Raw genomic sequence first — 14040 nt, forward strand, 5'->3', positions numbered from 1 at the left:
AGAGGGGGCACCTCCCTTGGAGCTGAGCTCAGGCTTCCTCGCCTCCACAGTCCCCAGCCAACCTTGTCCCTGGGGCACAGGGAGGACCACGACACGGGAAAATCCGGGCTCAGGGGGCTCCAGGACCGTTTCCATTTGAGATGACCACCGCACCTGGCCGTTTGCAGGCTGGCATCGCCAGCTCCCAGGCACCCACCCTCTCCGCTCCCGACCTTGCTGCCCCATTTCAGTGAACGTCCCCTCCTGCCAGGCTTGCTTCAGGGAATGCAAAGCACGCCATGCCCGTCATCAGCCGCTGGGTCCTTTTGTGGTTTTGCTGCCAGCCCTGTGCGCCCGGGGTCAGCCCTCTCCTCTCGCAGGCTCCTAACAGCGCAGTCCCTGTGCCTTCCTGACAGCCCCAGTCTCAGCTGTCTGAGAAGGAAATATCCCCCTGCTTCGGCCCCAGCCCGGGAGCATCCTCACCTTTTCAAACGGGAAACACCAGCACCACAGAGTGCACTGGGAGCTTATCTCAGCTTTATCCCCGAGATCGCCCTGGTGCAGATCTTCCCAGGTAAGCATTGCACAGGCTGTGAAACTGCAATACACTTTGCGCCATCCTTCTGGATGCTGTTTTAGTATCCGTGTTCACAGAGCACACACACCCCACCACCATTAGCAGAACAAATCTCTCCTTCACCCAGCTGAGAAAGCTGATGTTTGTTTCAAAACAAAGTCAAAAGGAGGTACATCTGGTTTAGCATCCCATGTTTTATTTCTTGTGTGGTGCTTGGAAAAAGGTTTTCATGGTCCCCAGGTTGCGGCTCAATTTCTTCATCAGCAAAATTCAAAGACTAACTTTCATGGAGCCAATATAAAACTCCAGGTGCATACCAGAGCAGCAGCTTCATTTATTTAGCATTTTTTCATAGCTTTCAGGTCATTTGACGTTGATATTAATTTTCTAAATTACAAAAGTTTTCTTCTAATCAAAAATCTTCTGATCCATTTGCAGAGTGCTTATTTCATATCTGCTAATCCTGCCACGTGGTAACTCCCCGAAGGACGTGGTATGGTTTCTGTTTCCAGACACCATGCCAAGAGAAGAGCATTTCCAAAGCCCCAGCGCTCTTGTTTGCAATAACAAAGAGTTCCTCTGCAATTATTTCTTTGGAAGGAATACACTGGCACGCACACCCGTGCCAGTGCACCAGTGCCAGATTGGTCTCCCCACCATGATTTGCCCCCCCATCGCTGCCACCGATAACCCTTCTGCCAGCTGGACGCAGCAGCGGTAGCATGGGCACCCATCCCTCTGCTTGGTGACCCTCTCATCTCTGGCTCCAGTTCACTGAGAAGTGATGGAAAAATAGTGCTAAATATAGCAATGGTGGGTTTGATCACTATTGTCTCTGTTGGTTAAGTCTCAGAGCATGGACACGAGAAAAAGGAAAGGTCCTCCTGCTCCGCTGTGGACATCAGTGGGATCTGGGGAAAACTGATGCTTTGGAGCCAACACTGCCATGAGATCTCACAGGCATACCGCAACAAGCAGAGAACCTTTATCGCGTGTGTTGCACCCAAACGCAAGGGCACGGGGACCCACAGCGGGGACCCAGCGCTGAGCAGCGTGTGCTGTTCAGGGCTGCGTGGTGCTCACCTCCCATCCGGAGCACAGGGTGGCAGGGCTCTCCCAGGCACGTAAACGTGTCCTGCCTCACCGGCACGCATATCCTCCTGTTTGCAACACAGCTCCGTGTTAAAACGTGTTTGCCCAGCTCAGCCCTGCTGCACTACCTGGAGCAACCTAGTTGTCTAGCAGTTGGGAGATTCCTTCTAATTTGCAGATTTATTTCTGATGCCTGTATTAGTGTGTGCCTAGGTAGTGCCTCTCCTCTAATGAGTCAGGAGATAAATAATCTGGGATGAAAATCAGAAGGATGAAACTTCCCAACCACTCTAAAAATTCCTTTCCCTTTAAGGAGGGTCATGAACCTGACGAGCTCCAGTTCTTCCTGGAATTTGATTTCTGGAGCTTGTGAGGATTGGAGACCGTCCCAGGAACCGCCTGCAGCATTTACAGCATGGTTAGATGCTGTTGTTCCTCCTCAGACATTGTTCATACAATTTGCCAGACCCAGAGCTGTTGCCTGCAGCATTTGCTGAGTTTCTGGTATCGCCCAGAGCCCACAGACGGAGCATCAACCATGGCATTGACTGGTGTTGCAAACCACGCTCAATCTGTGACCAAGCCTGCAAGGTCTTTGGATTAGAGACCACCACCACCATTCCTGAGTTCTGGGTTTGCTGGAAGAAACTTGGCATCCTCTGTGTGATTCCTTGCTGCTGCGTGTCCTCGGTGGAGAGCGCAGCTGGTGCTGCCTGCTGGGACCTCTGCAGCAGCAGCAGCATCATCCGCTTTGTGCGCGGCTGCACCATCGGCTGGAGGGATGCAGTGACCTGACGGAGCAGGCTGTGGACACCTCCTGCCTCAGCCGTCCCAGCTCCCACCCCAGGGTCCCGGCCGAGTAATGGGGAGCTCTGTCCCAGCAGGCGAGCGGAGCTGCTGGTAACACCACAGTCAGTCAGCAGAGCTGCTGTTGGTACAAACACTGGTGGCACTCAGGGAAAGAGAAGAACGTGATGGTCCCTGGTATTGCTGCAGGAAAGCTGGCATCTGCTGCCCATCTCCTTCAGGGAGCACTTTCTCACCAATGAGTTGTTTACCAACGGTTCGTGTGCTGCACTAGGCGATGCCTCCTGGCACCCGGTGCGCACACACGGCAATGGATTGTCACCTCCTGGGATATCTTCAGGATTGCTCACTGCTCGAAGTTGATGCTGATATCTGCTGGAAGGACAATACAGCAGGACTAAAGCCACTTGGGAGATTTCTAGATGCGTTGATGACAACTTCCTGGCACAGGTGATGAAGGAGCCAAAAGTAAAGGGGCTCTGCTGGACCTGATACTTGGAAACAAGGATGAACTGGTCAGGGATGTGAATGTTGGAGGCAGCCTTGGCCACGGTGACCATGAGATGGTGGAGATCAGGATCCTGGGAGGAGGGAGCAGGGCCTGGTCTCCTCCTGTGGCATCGCCACGAGTGATGGGAAGGGGAACACAGATGGGGCAGGGTGATAGGGAAGAGGTAGGATGGGCACTGTGGCTGCCAACAAGTCTCATCACCAAGCACTAGAGAAGATGATGTATCTGGCCTCAAAGTGCCAGCAGCACCTATCCTTGCTTAGAAGAGCCCTTCCAAAGAGAATGGGCAGGGGCATCTCAGAAATACCGCAATTATCACATTGCAAGCATGCATGTATGTACAGCTGGAAGCCAAAACAGGCGTGCAGACTGCTTCTCGGTCCTCCACCACTCTGGAAGTCAAAGATTTAATTGAGAAAACAACTTTGTACCAAATAACTTCCACTCTTCACATGGGCATATATATATATATATATATATATATATATATAGGTATAGTCACTGTTGCTCTCATGAGCTTCTCACAGCAGTTAATTATTCTCATTATTCAAAATAAGGCTTTTATTTCTAATCAGAATATGTCTGGCTTCATTCCCATTCATTCAAATTCATCCTTCTCAAGGGCATTACAATGATCCTTAGCATCAGATGTTTTCTCCTGAGACTTCCACCCTGCAATGAAGATGCCTCTACAGCTCTTTAAAAATTAATATGTTTTGCACCCTTTATAGATCAAGTATTTTCTCCAGCACTTGAATAAAATGTCTGTTCTGTCTCCCTCCTCTCCAGACTTTTTTGCCACCTTTTAAAACACCGACCCCAGACCAGAGGGCAGGACTGCAGCACCATGAGCAAGCCCACCCCGTCACCGTGCCGCAAGGCTGCCATTACCCTGCTCCTCCCTAGCAAGCCTTTTTAAGGCTAAATCAGACTGTGGGTTAGCACCAGCCCCAGATAGGTCAGCCAGGACAAAAGCCACTGGCTTATCCTCCGCTGAGCCCAGTGACGGGTATTTTTAAGAGATCTTTAAAATGTGTCTGGTTAGAAGTGCTTTCCTCCCTGAGCTCGTGCAGCTCGAGGCAGAGCATCCCCTGGGGTACCCCCCAGCCCTCACGAGGCTGCACCCCCATCTAACAGCCACGGATTGCCAGAGAACACCCATGGATCCAACCCTCCCTCTGCACTTACCTGCTCCTCTGGGAGGGTTTGCTGCCACCCATTTCAGCTAGGGCAGAGCAGCTTCAACACCCCGTGCCACTGATCACCGGCGAGACTGTTCTCCTGTCTTTATGAGCCAGCAGGCTCACTCCAGCAGGTTTTTAGATTAAATGTCTCCCTCCTCGTTAACCTGCCTTAAGCACAGCACACACCATAACTAACCTGTGGGCACACGTATAGGAAGCCACCGCACAAAGGCAAACATAAAAACTTCTCGTGTGCAAACCATCAGAACGCTGATGTTTGCAAACCACCCCGGCTTGCGGCGCTGTGCCATGCTGCAGCTCTGGAGCTGCCTGGACTCGGGGCACGGGCTTTGCCGAACGCGTCTGCCCCTGCCTCTCTGTGCCGGCCCCGGAGCCCTCCCTGCTCGGAGGGGAAAGCCTTCAGGAGGGGGACGATTCCCTCTGCTCCCACCCCTGTCTGTGCACCGTGCACTGCAAGTAGTGACTGCACCACAGGGCTGCATTTTCTCCCTCTTCTTCCCGTCAGCGCAGAAGTCAGGGTGGGAAGGTGCTGTGACAGCCCACAGAAGGCAGAGTTTTCCTCACCTGCTTTATGCATCACGTAAGAAAAGCCTGGCTGGCCTTCGGGGGTCATCAGTACAGCTGAGGGGGGGACACCCCGAGACAGGCACGTGTGAGAGGAGCCATCCCGGTCGGCATCTCCATGGGGCAGGTCAAGCCCCCCACGCATGGAGCAGGATGGTGCTGGGGTGGAAATCACCGAGCGTGGCCCTTTGCTCTGCAGGTGGCTCCTCTGAGCTGGCCGTTGGTGTCTGCAGCCCACCGGGCATGGGCAGGGTGCCCACAGCTCCGGCAGCACCCAGGGGATGAAGCAGGAGGAGATGTTTGACTCAGTTCTGGGCTGAGTGGGGGGGACAAGGGTCTCTGCGTGTGGCTCGTCTCTGTTTGTCCTTCCAGACGAAAGCCGTTCCTGCTGTCTGTGCCAGAAGCCTTTCCTACCTAGAGAAGAATTAAAACCACCCCTGCCTGCAGCCCCTCCTGCCAGCCCACCTGCCCGAGAGCTGAAGCTTTCAAGGTTTTAAGCAGGAGGCGCTTGGTCCCAAGCAGCAAACCCGAGGGCTGTGCTTGCGGGCTGACGCCGCTCCCCGTGGTGCAGGGGGTGCTGCTGCAGTGTGGATGCTGTTGCCTGCTGCTCTTCCCTGCACCCCTGCATGACTAACCCCGCACAGCTCCGCTGCTGACCCGGGGGGTCTGCACAGGCTCGGACAGAGTATCCGGGTGTCACACAAGCTCTGAAGAAGTGGAGCGAGCGAGCAGCTGACCAGCAAGCCGGTGGCACGCCGACAACCCCCAGTCCAGCCCAGGGCACAGACTGGGCTGTGGCCGTGGCTCTTGTACGTCCAGCTCACACAAGCAACTGACGCTGGGCTTGTGCTCGTGCTCCTTTGCGTCACCTCAGCCCAGTCCCCCAGGCAAGCAGGAGCTGTCACTTCCAGTATAACATGTCTCGTTGTCTTCAAAAGGAAAATACAACTTTGGTATCCAAGTCCCGAGAAGTGTTTTCCTGCCTGCTGGGCTCAGCAGGACGCCTGCTCAGCCACGACTGCGACGCTGGTAAATCCTGGACTGCACTCCTCTGGATCTGTTTGTTTGTAAATGATGGGTTTAACATGGGGGGGGAAAGCACACAGAGATTGGCCACAACAATAAGAGTAGACATAGGAATATGGTACCCAAAATGGTGTACAAAAAAGGAGGAAAAAGCACAGTAATATGACCAAGAGGTGAGAGCCGCAGATGTTCAGATGGGATGGGAGCTGGAAGATGGTCTGGAGGATCAGCAGGGAAAATGCAGCAATGAGTGTGGCATCCACGCCTATCACAAAAACAGCAATCGTGACACCACACCAGACGTTCGTGGTGATGTCCACGGGCACGAGCACAGCCTGGCCCCTGCACTTGTAGTAGGTATAAGGGAAGAGTTGTTTCTGCAGAGGGTCAAGGACTTCACAAAAACAACAATGGGGGGAAAATGATGGATAAGCTTCTTGCTAGAGCAGCCAACCCCATTGTCCCCCTCTTTGTCACATATCTGAGGGGCTTGCACGTGGCAATGTACTGATCAAATGCCATAGCCAGCAGGATTGCTGATTCAGTGCAGGAGACAGCACGGATGATTACCTGAGTAATGCAGGTTTCCAAAGAAGTCTCCCCAGCGCTGAACCAGAAGATGGCCAGCGGATAGCAGCAGGTCAGAAACTGCCAGCATGGGCAGGAAGAGGCACCTGGGCTCATGGAGGTTTTTCTGTGTGTCGTTGATGAAGGACAGCGTGAACTTCCCAAAGACAGCAACCATGTACCTAAGCGTACAGGGGGTGCAGATCCAGAGGTGAGACTGCTCCATGCCAGGGGTGCCCATCAGGACACAGGCGTGGGGAGCAAGGGCAGCGCAATTGCCAGCTGACATGAGAGCCTATTCCTTGCACTTCCTACAAGGTTTCCAGTGACTAAAAAGAAAGGGTAAAACAAACTTTAGTGTTACAGGTCTTGAGTACATGTGCTCACAGGGTCACTGACGATGCCAGAAGACCTAATCCACAACAACCACTCGTGGAGCCACAGAACTGTGGAGCAATCCAGGCTGAAGAGGACTTTAGGAGGTCTCTGGTCCAACCTCCTGCACAAAGCAGGGTCAGCTAAGGTTTTATCCTCCAAGGATGGAGACTGCACAAGCCCTCTGGGCAGCCTCTTCCTGTTTACGCGGCGGGGCTGTGAACCAGTCAGCCTTGTGCAACCACGGACCAGCCTTCCCCGCAAACGGACGGGAGGTGGACGCAGTTGGGGTGGTACCAGGGCGTCCTCCTCTGAGCCTGAGCAGGGAGAGGCTGTGTCCCCCCTTCTCCCCGTCTCACCCTGGGGTAACCCATCTCTCGCCTGGCAGGCGCTGGGTGAGAGCGAAGGTCCGGCCGAGCACCGGCGCCTGCACGGGGGAAAGCCAGGACAGGCTCAAATGCAGTTTAAGCAGGCAGCATCTTTCTGACACAAAGCCAGGCAGCACGGTGCTGAGTCTCTGGCAGCGGCACAGGCTTCCTGCCTGCCACGGCGGGCGTAATGTTAACTGCAACCCTTCCACAGGTATTACACCTTCCTAAAAGCCCAGGGACTCACTCGCGCAGCGCAAGCAATGCACCGTTTTCCTGCCCCAGCCACGAACGAGGGTTTTCTGTCCACAGCCCCAAGGCAGGGACGTGCAGGTGCCGGGGAATCTGCTCTCACAGCAAGGGACAGGGTATTTTAGAGCCTCTCTGTGCGCCCTGGGGGACCCACACCCAGGAGACAGCTCGCTCTGCTTCCATCCGTCCCCACCCCATCTCAAACAACAAACAGAAAAGCTGATGCTTTCTTCCCATTTCATCTGATAATTTACATTGTGCAGTGAGGGCTGTGATGCTAGGCAGATGTTTTAGACTCCCGTATTGCACTTATGTAGAGGAAATTCTCCAGAGGGTGCTCATGATCCAAAGATGCCCATGACTCAAAACACAGGGTTTTGCTGCTCTTGATTCACCAGACAAGGAGAAGCACATTTTATGACAGAAATGCTAAAATAGGTAAAGGAAATTCACCCTTTCATATCCTACCATTGGGGGAAGATTGTGCTTCCTAGTTTCAAGCTAGCATGCCACATCTCACCTGAAGTGACCAGATGACACTCAGAGGAGCTTGTCTTGACCTCCAGCAGTTCCTAGGACCAAAGGCATATTTTTCATGGCCTTTGTCACCACAAAGGACTGCTGTGATCACCCAGCTTCACCCCCCTTCATAACACCATAAAGCACCTGTAAGACGCTTTGCGTTCATTTTCATTGCAAGGGGACTGTGAACCAGCTCTCAGCCATTATTGTGGTGGAGCAAAGTTGGATCAAAGTGCTGGTTTCTCCTGATTTTCTCCCCTTCGTCTTATCCCCATCGTTATTGCAGCAGTGGGAGAGGTGTTTCACAGGGACTGGGCAGCACTGGTGTGTGCTGGGGCAAGGAGTAGGACCTCTCTTCTGGCAGCCAGCAGGACTCCAGCCACCCCTGGTCCCTCCCCATCCCACCAAGATGCACTGAGGGACCCTCCCAGCTCACCGTACCTTTTCAAAAACGTTCACCTCGGGACTGGGTGCAGCGTTTGAGAACAAGCCATGGGGAACATGGACCTGCACTGCCCAGCATCACCCCAGCACTGCTATGGGAACACACTGGGACCCTCACACTGGCCAAGTGTCGCCCAAAGTGCCCCCACCGAAACACTCCTTCCCTCGGATGCCTGAGCTCCTCTGGAGCCCCCTCCGCTGGGACTGCAGCCCCCTTCTCTGGGACAGCCTGCACCCCTCCTCCTTCGGAGTATGACTTTGCATTCACCTCTATTAAATTAGCTGTCTTTGCATCATCTAAAAACCTTATTAGCAACGATTTGATACTTGCTTCTACACAACTGATAACAATCGTATATAGCGTCAGACCCAGCGTCCAATCAATCCCTGCTGAATGTCCCCAGAAATATATGGAAAACTGGTTCTCAGTGGGGAGCTGTCGCTGAAATAAGACTTTGCAGTGAGCCAAACTCCAGTAACATCTGCTTTACTTATTGTTTGTTTGATTGTTTGTTTGTTTTTTATAATGAGGTATATATCACAATGTTGTGAAAATAAAAAAATACCCATAGTTGTGTTCAGCCTTCAGGTAACTTTATCACCCAAATGTGGAAGTCATCAGAAAATGAAATGATGTGATTCTACGGAAGTGAAACACCAAAAATGAGTACTGATTGCCATTAACTACATTCTTATCCTTTTTACACTTTATTGATCAAGTCTCATATTCACTTTTCCATTATTTTATTTGGAGCTAATGTCAAACTAAGCAGTTTCAAATTTCACCAATAATCCCATATCTCCTTTTTAATATTAGCACATGTCAGAAAGGGTTCCTTTTCTTTTTTTTTTTTTTTTTATTTTTCCTCCACTAGTTTTGCTAAGCCTGAGGATACTTGAGGAAGACTTGCAGGCCTGGTGGCTTCTCCAACCGTCTCTTCCGGACCCCCCCAGGCACATATTTTCCAGACATGCCGATTTCCACTTGCCTGAGTCCGGTTCCCAAAGGCTATGGATGGCATGAGTCTGCAGCTGAAAATGTGAATGGAAAGTTTCACAGGCAAAATCTGAATTGAAATGTGCACCACAATATAAAGATGTTTGAGGTGGCCTGCAGACTTTGGAGTTGCCGGAGGTGTCTGTAAAATTCAGCAAAATTTAGTCAGCAGGGATGCACCAGAACTGCTGCCTCAGGTGACTGTGTCAAGGCAGAAGAGAGGTCCCGAGGACAAGGAGAGTTTTCCCCTCCACCCCACAGGCACAGTCAGGCTCTGGGAGGACACCTCTGCCCTCCCCTCCATTCACAGACCTAAAACAGGTCCCTTTTCCTTGAAAACAGGGCAGAGAGGAGGCACCGCTCGTTGGGGCACGACATTGGGAATGGGGGGACACAGCCCCATGGTTCATCCACATGATGCAGCAGCTCAGTCCCAAAGCCTCCAAGACCAGTCCACGCTATGGATCACCCCGGCATTGTACCCTTGCTCTGGCCACCAGGTACCACCAGGTTGGTGGTTGTTTTGTCCACACCTGAGGTCCAAATCCAGCAGGCCAGCAGCAGACACATCCAGGTGGATATACCTCCTGGCTTCCAGAGGGCATGTTATGGACTGCTCTGAGCTGCAGCTGGCACCTAAATCTTGAGCTAGTCCATTCTAGGTGCAGAAAAGGGATGGAGAAGGAGCCTAGAAATCCAAACCAAGAGGTGGAGAGAGGAAAAGGTTGGTTCTTGTACTTGCTACCACCACTACACAGGTTTCAAAACCATTATCTCAGCTTTCACCAACATAAATGTTATGTCACTGCCCATGCCTGTATTTCCCTAGTAACCCATGCCATCTTCCTCATCCCGGGGCAATGTGCTGGCCACACCTCCCACACATCAGTAAATGTGGCCCTACTAGAGAAAATATACTAATGACCCGCTTACCGGTGTTACTAGTGAGAATATGGAGAAACATTTTGAGATACTTGAAAGAAGAGTGATGACAGATAAAGTGACATTTTTATTACCACAGCTGATGCTATATCAAGATTTGCTCCCAGTTTTGCTCCCGGTTTCCTTCCTAGCTGGCCGCCCAAAGACAGACCTCTGTGGAAATGGTAGAAGAGGAGGTCTGGGGAGTTGGAGGCCCCTGTCCTGCTGGACTTGGCTCAGTTACACCCAGGGTGGGATCAGGGCCACGCTGTCTTTCATGCATCTCCCTCTTTTCAAAGCTTCATTTCACCCCTCTCATGGGTAGACCAGCCCAGTTGCTTGTTGGTGCCTGCCCAGCTATGCCCTGCCGCCCAAGCCCCCCAGCCTGAGCAGGTGAGCCACGTGCTCCCGGATCTGCCTGGTTCTCACCCCATACACGATGGGGTTGAGCATGGGCGGCACCACGACGTAGAGGTTGGCCAGGGAGATGAGAATGTGCGGAGGAACGTGTTGGCCAAATCGGTGCGCTAGGAAGGAGAAGAAGGCTGGCGTGTAAAACATGGCGATGACGCAGAGGTGGGAGCCACAGGTGTGCAGAGCCTTGGGGGAGGTGCGCGGGGACGGCAGCCCCCAGATGCACCTGAAGATCAGCACGTAGGAGACAGCGATGGAGATGGCATCCAAGCCAGCTGAAAGGAAGCCAGCAGCTACCCCGTACCAGATGTTGACGGAGATGTCAGCACAGGCCAAGCGGGCCACGCCAATGTGCTCGCAGTAGGTGTGGGGCATGACGTTGTGCCCACAGTAGGGCAGCCGCTTGAGGAGGAAGATGGCGGGGAACATGATGCAGAAACTCCTGATTAATGCCACCACGCCAACTTTCCCCACGACGGAGCGTGTCAGGATGGCCGTGTATCGCAGGGGGTCACAAATGGCGATGTACCGATCAAAGGCCATCGCCACTAAAATGGCCGACTCTGCTACAAAAATGAAATAGATGGAGAACATCTGCGCCAGGCAGCCACTGAAAGAGATCTGGGTGGACAGAGACCAGAGGACACCGAGGGTTTTGGGCACGGTGGCAGTGGACAACAGCAGGTCGCACACTGCCAGCATGCACAAGAAGATGTACATGGGCTCATGGAGGCTGCGCTCCTTCACGATGGTGACCAGCAGGACCGAGTTCCCGAGAAGGGCAGCAGAGTACATCACGCAGACTGGCATGGAGATCCAGGTGTGAGACTTCTCCATCCCAGGTATCCCCACCAAGATGAAGAATGTGGGGTGCGATCCAGACAGGTTGGGTGCCGACATGACTCGATGCAACAACTTTATGTTGATTCTCGCTTGCAGGAGCTGTGTAATGGTAGGAAGAAAGGCTCTAAGAGCAGCTGAACTACACCCAGGATACAAAGGGGGAGCTGAACTCATGATTAGCATTGCTCATGGCACAGACACTTAAACTTCTGAACCACATCTTATCTGAAAGTGTTAAATATTGGGCAATGTGCTCCATCAGGGTTCCCCTCCACTATTCAGGTTTCCTCATCTCGGCTAGGTACTGTCATTTCTGCTGTTTGAGTCTTTGAAATAAGGAAAGTCTTCTGCCTGCAACTGCCTGCAGCTGCTGGGAACTAGAGCAAAATATATAGGAGATTCATTCTTGAAATAGTGATCGCATAAACGCTTCTCTGGTTGACATACTTGGATGTCACCACCATTTATGCTGCAATTGAGACATCTCCACGGTTGGAAATACAGTAAGGAAAATTCTCTGCTCTCCCATGACTGCCACAAAGAAGCCATGTGCACTGCTCATCCTGCTCTGGGACACCCAGTGTTAGTGACTCAGAGCTGCTTGAAAGCTGCCTACCAAATCAGGACACGAGGAGCTTCATAGAACCACAGACTGGTTTGGGTTGGAAGGGACCTCCCAGCCCACCCAGTGCCACCCCCTGCCACGGGCAGGGACACCCTCCACTAGCCCAGGTTGCCCAAAGCCCCATCCAACCTGGCCTTCAACACTGCCAGGGAGCCAGGGGCAGCCACAGCTTCTCTGGGCACCCTGTGCCAGGGCCTCAGCACCCTCACAGGGAAGAATTTCTTCCTAAGCTTGGTTCAGTCCTGTCCTTCTTGGGACTTTGCCTGCCTGTATCAAGCCCTACAAAAGATCTGCCTCTGTAACTGTGTGAGCTCATTCCACCAAGAGCAAGGCGAGTGAAAGGCAGGGGAGAACCTCTTTCATCCTAAAAGCTGTGCTTTGTAAGAGCCCCAGACAGCAGTGTCCCATCACCCAGGTATCTGGAGAAATTCTCTTGTCAGATATGCAAAGAGACACAATTAAAAGCCACCAGCAGCAGGGCATTATCAGAATGTGCAGGGTCTAAAAGGGGGATTTACAGTGCCATGGGGAGCAACCAGCTGCGTGTCCTGGGCTGCCGCCTCATGCTTTATGTCCATGGAGCGAGAACCAGGGCTCTGAGCTGCTGCTCAATTGCCAGGTTCTATTGAGCCAGTGAAAAATAAATGATGAAACCTCCTGAACTCCCTGGCACTGAGGACTACTGTTTTAGAGAATACGGAAAATTTACAGGCAAACTTCTGTCCTAGCTCCCACCCAGTGCGCTTTAAGTATTAGAAGAACGCAAGTCCATCCTTGCTCCAAGTGAAATCCCTTTACATCCACTATGTCTAGAAGAACTGAGCAGGAGGAGCATGCTCCTTCCATCCCTTTGAGAAACACATTGCCCAGCACCCTCCCTGACACGCTTAGGCAGGGAGTTTCCGATAACGCAGACAGAACCGCTGCCAGGAAATGTTTACATATCTCTGGCAGTGGTATCACACAATAAATCCTGCAGGGACCCCTACCATCTCCCCACCTCTCTAATCCACCTCTACCTCACCAAACCCAGTTGAAACAAGAGCTCCATGACCCAGCCAACTCACCCACCTCCGGTGCCAGCAATGGGAGCCTGATCCTGGCTACTTACACTGCGTCCGGAGAGTGTCCTGGGGCACCACAGGGCACGCATGACGGTGCTCATACCCCAGCGCAGGTGGCGAAGAGCATCAGGGACACCACCAGTTCATTTTCCCTGGGTGTTTCCTACAACTGCGCTAATTGGGTGGGGATTACACAAGCCCAGCAGACCTCCAGGTTGTCCCTGAAGCAACCCTGGTGAATCACAGAATCATAGAATCACCCCATCACTCGTCACCACCCCGGCCTCAGTAACTTCTGCAAAATTCGTTGCCTGGTCCTGGATCCCAGAGGGGTTCCCAGGGCCATGCACGAGCCAGCCTGGGGCAAGCGGGGACCTGTCGATCAGGTGTGAGTTTTACCTCGTCCTTGTCCCTACACTGACAGTGCTTTGGGACCAGCACCTGGTTTAGCTTTCTGTGAACCACGATGGAGGGGAAATTGGGAGCTCTGAGCTAGAGATCAGCAGATACTCCTGCTATAAACCTTTTAGCTGATTTTGTCCTCGTTTCTGATTTTAGAAGAGAGCGGTGGATTTACTGTTCCTCCTCCAGAAACGGGCAGACGCCCTGAGCAGACTGGGCCAGGGGAACCGCAATCAGCAGCTTCCTGACGGCCACGACCCTTCGGGAGAGCTGTCAGGGACCTTTGGGGACCGGGAGGGACCTCTAACACATGAGAGCAAACCAGTCAACCAATAACTCCTTCCTGACTGCTGAGTTACCTTCTCATTTTAGACAGGACAGCTTACAAGGATGTTTTATTTGTTATCTGCCTGTCGTGTAGTGTGGATTTTTATTAATTAACTAGCATTTGCAAAGACATTATGATGATGGAGGTGAGATGAAGT

The 14040-nt window shown here is 52.5% G+C and overlaps 1 protein-coding gene across 1 annotated transcript; it reads right to left on the reverse strand.

The window, feature by feature from the left end:
* Nucleotides 1–10564: 10564 nt before the first annotated feature.
* Nucleotides 10565–11521, reverse strand: LOC104639017 (olfactory receptor 52B2). The gene has a single exon (XM_010306982.2). The coding sequence runs from the start codon at nt 11519–11521 to the stop codon at nt 10565–10567; it is 957 nt and encodes a 318-aa protein (XP_010305284.1).
* Between the last annotated feature and the right edge of the window lie 2519 nt (nt 11522–14040).

Source organism: Balearica regulorum, chromosome 1 (assembly GCF_011004875.1).
Source record: "Balearica regulorum gibbericeps isolate bBalReg1 chromosome 1, bBalReg1.pri, whole genome shotgun sequence".
In the NCBI taxonomy this organism is placed as follows: domain Eukaryota; kingdom Metazoa; phylum Chordata; class Aves; order Gruiformes; family Gruidae; genus Balearica; species Balearica regulorum.

Bases quoted from the DNA above. Each gene is read 5' to 3' on its own strand.
- LOC104639017 (XM_010306982.2), bottom strand. From the start codon at position 11,521: ATGTCGGCACCCAACCTGTCTGGATCGCACCCCACATTCTTCATCTTG.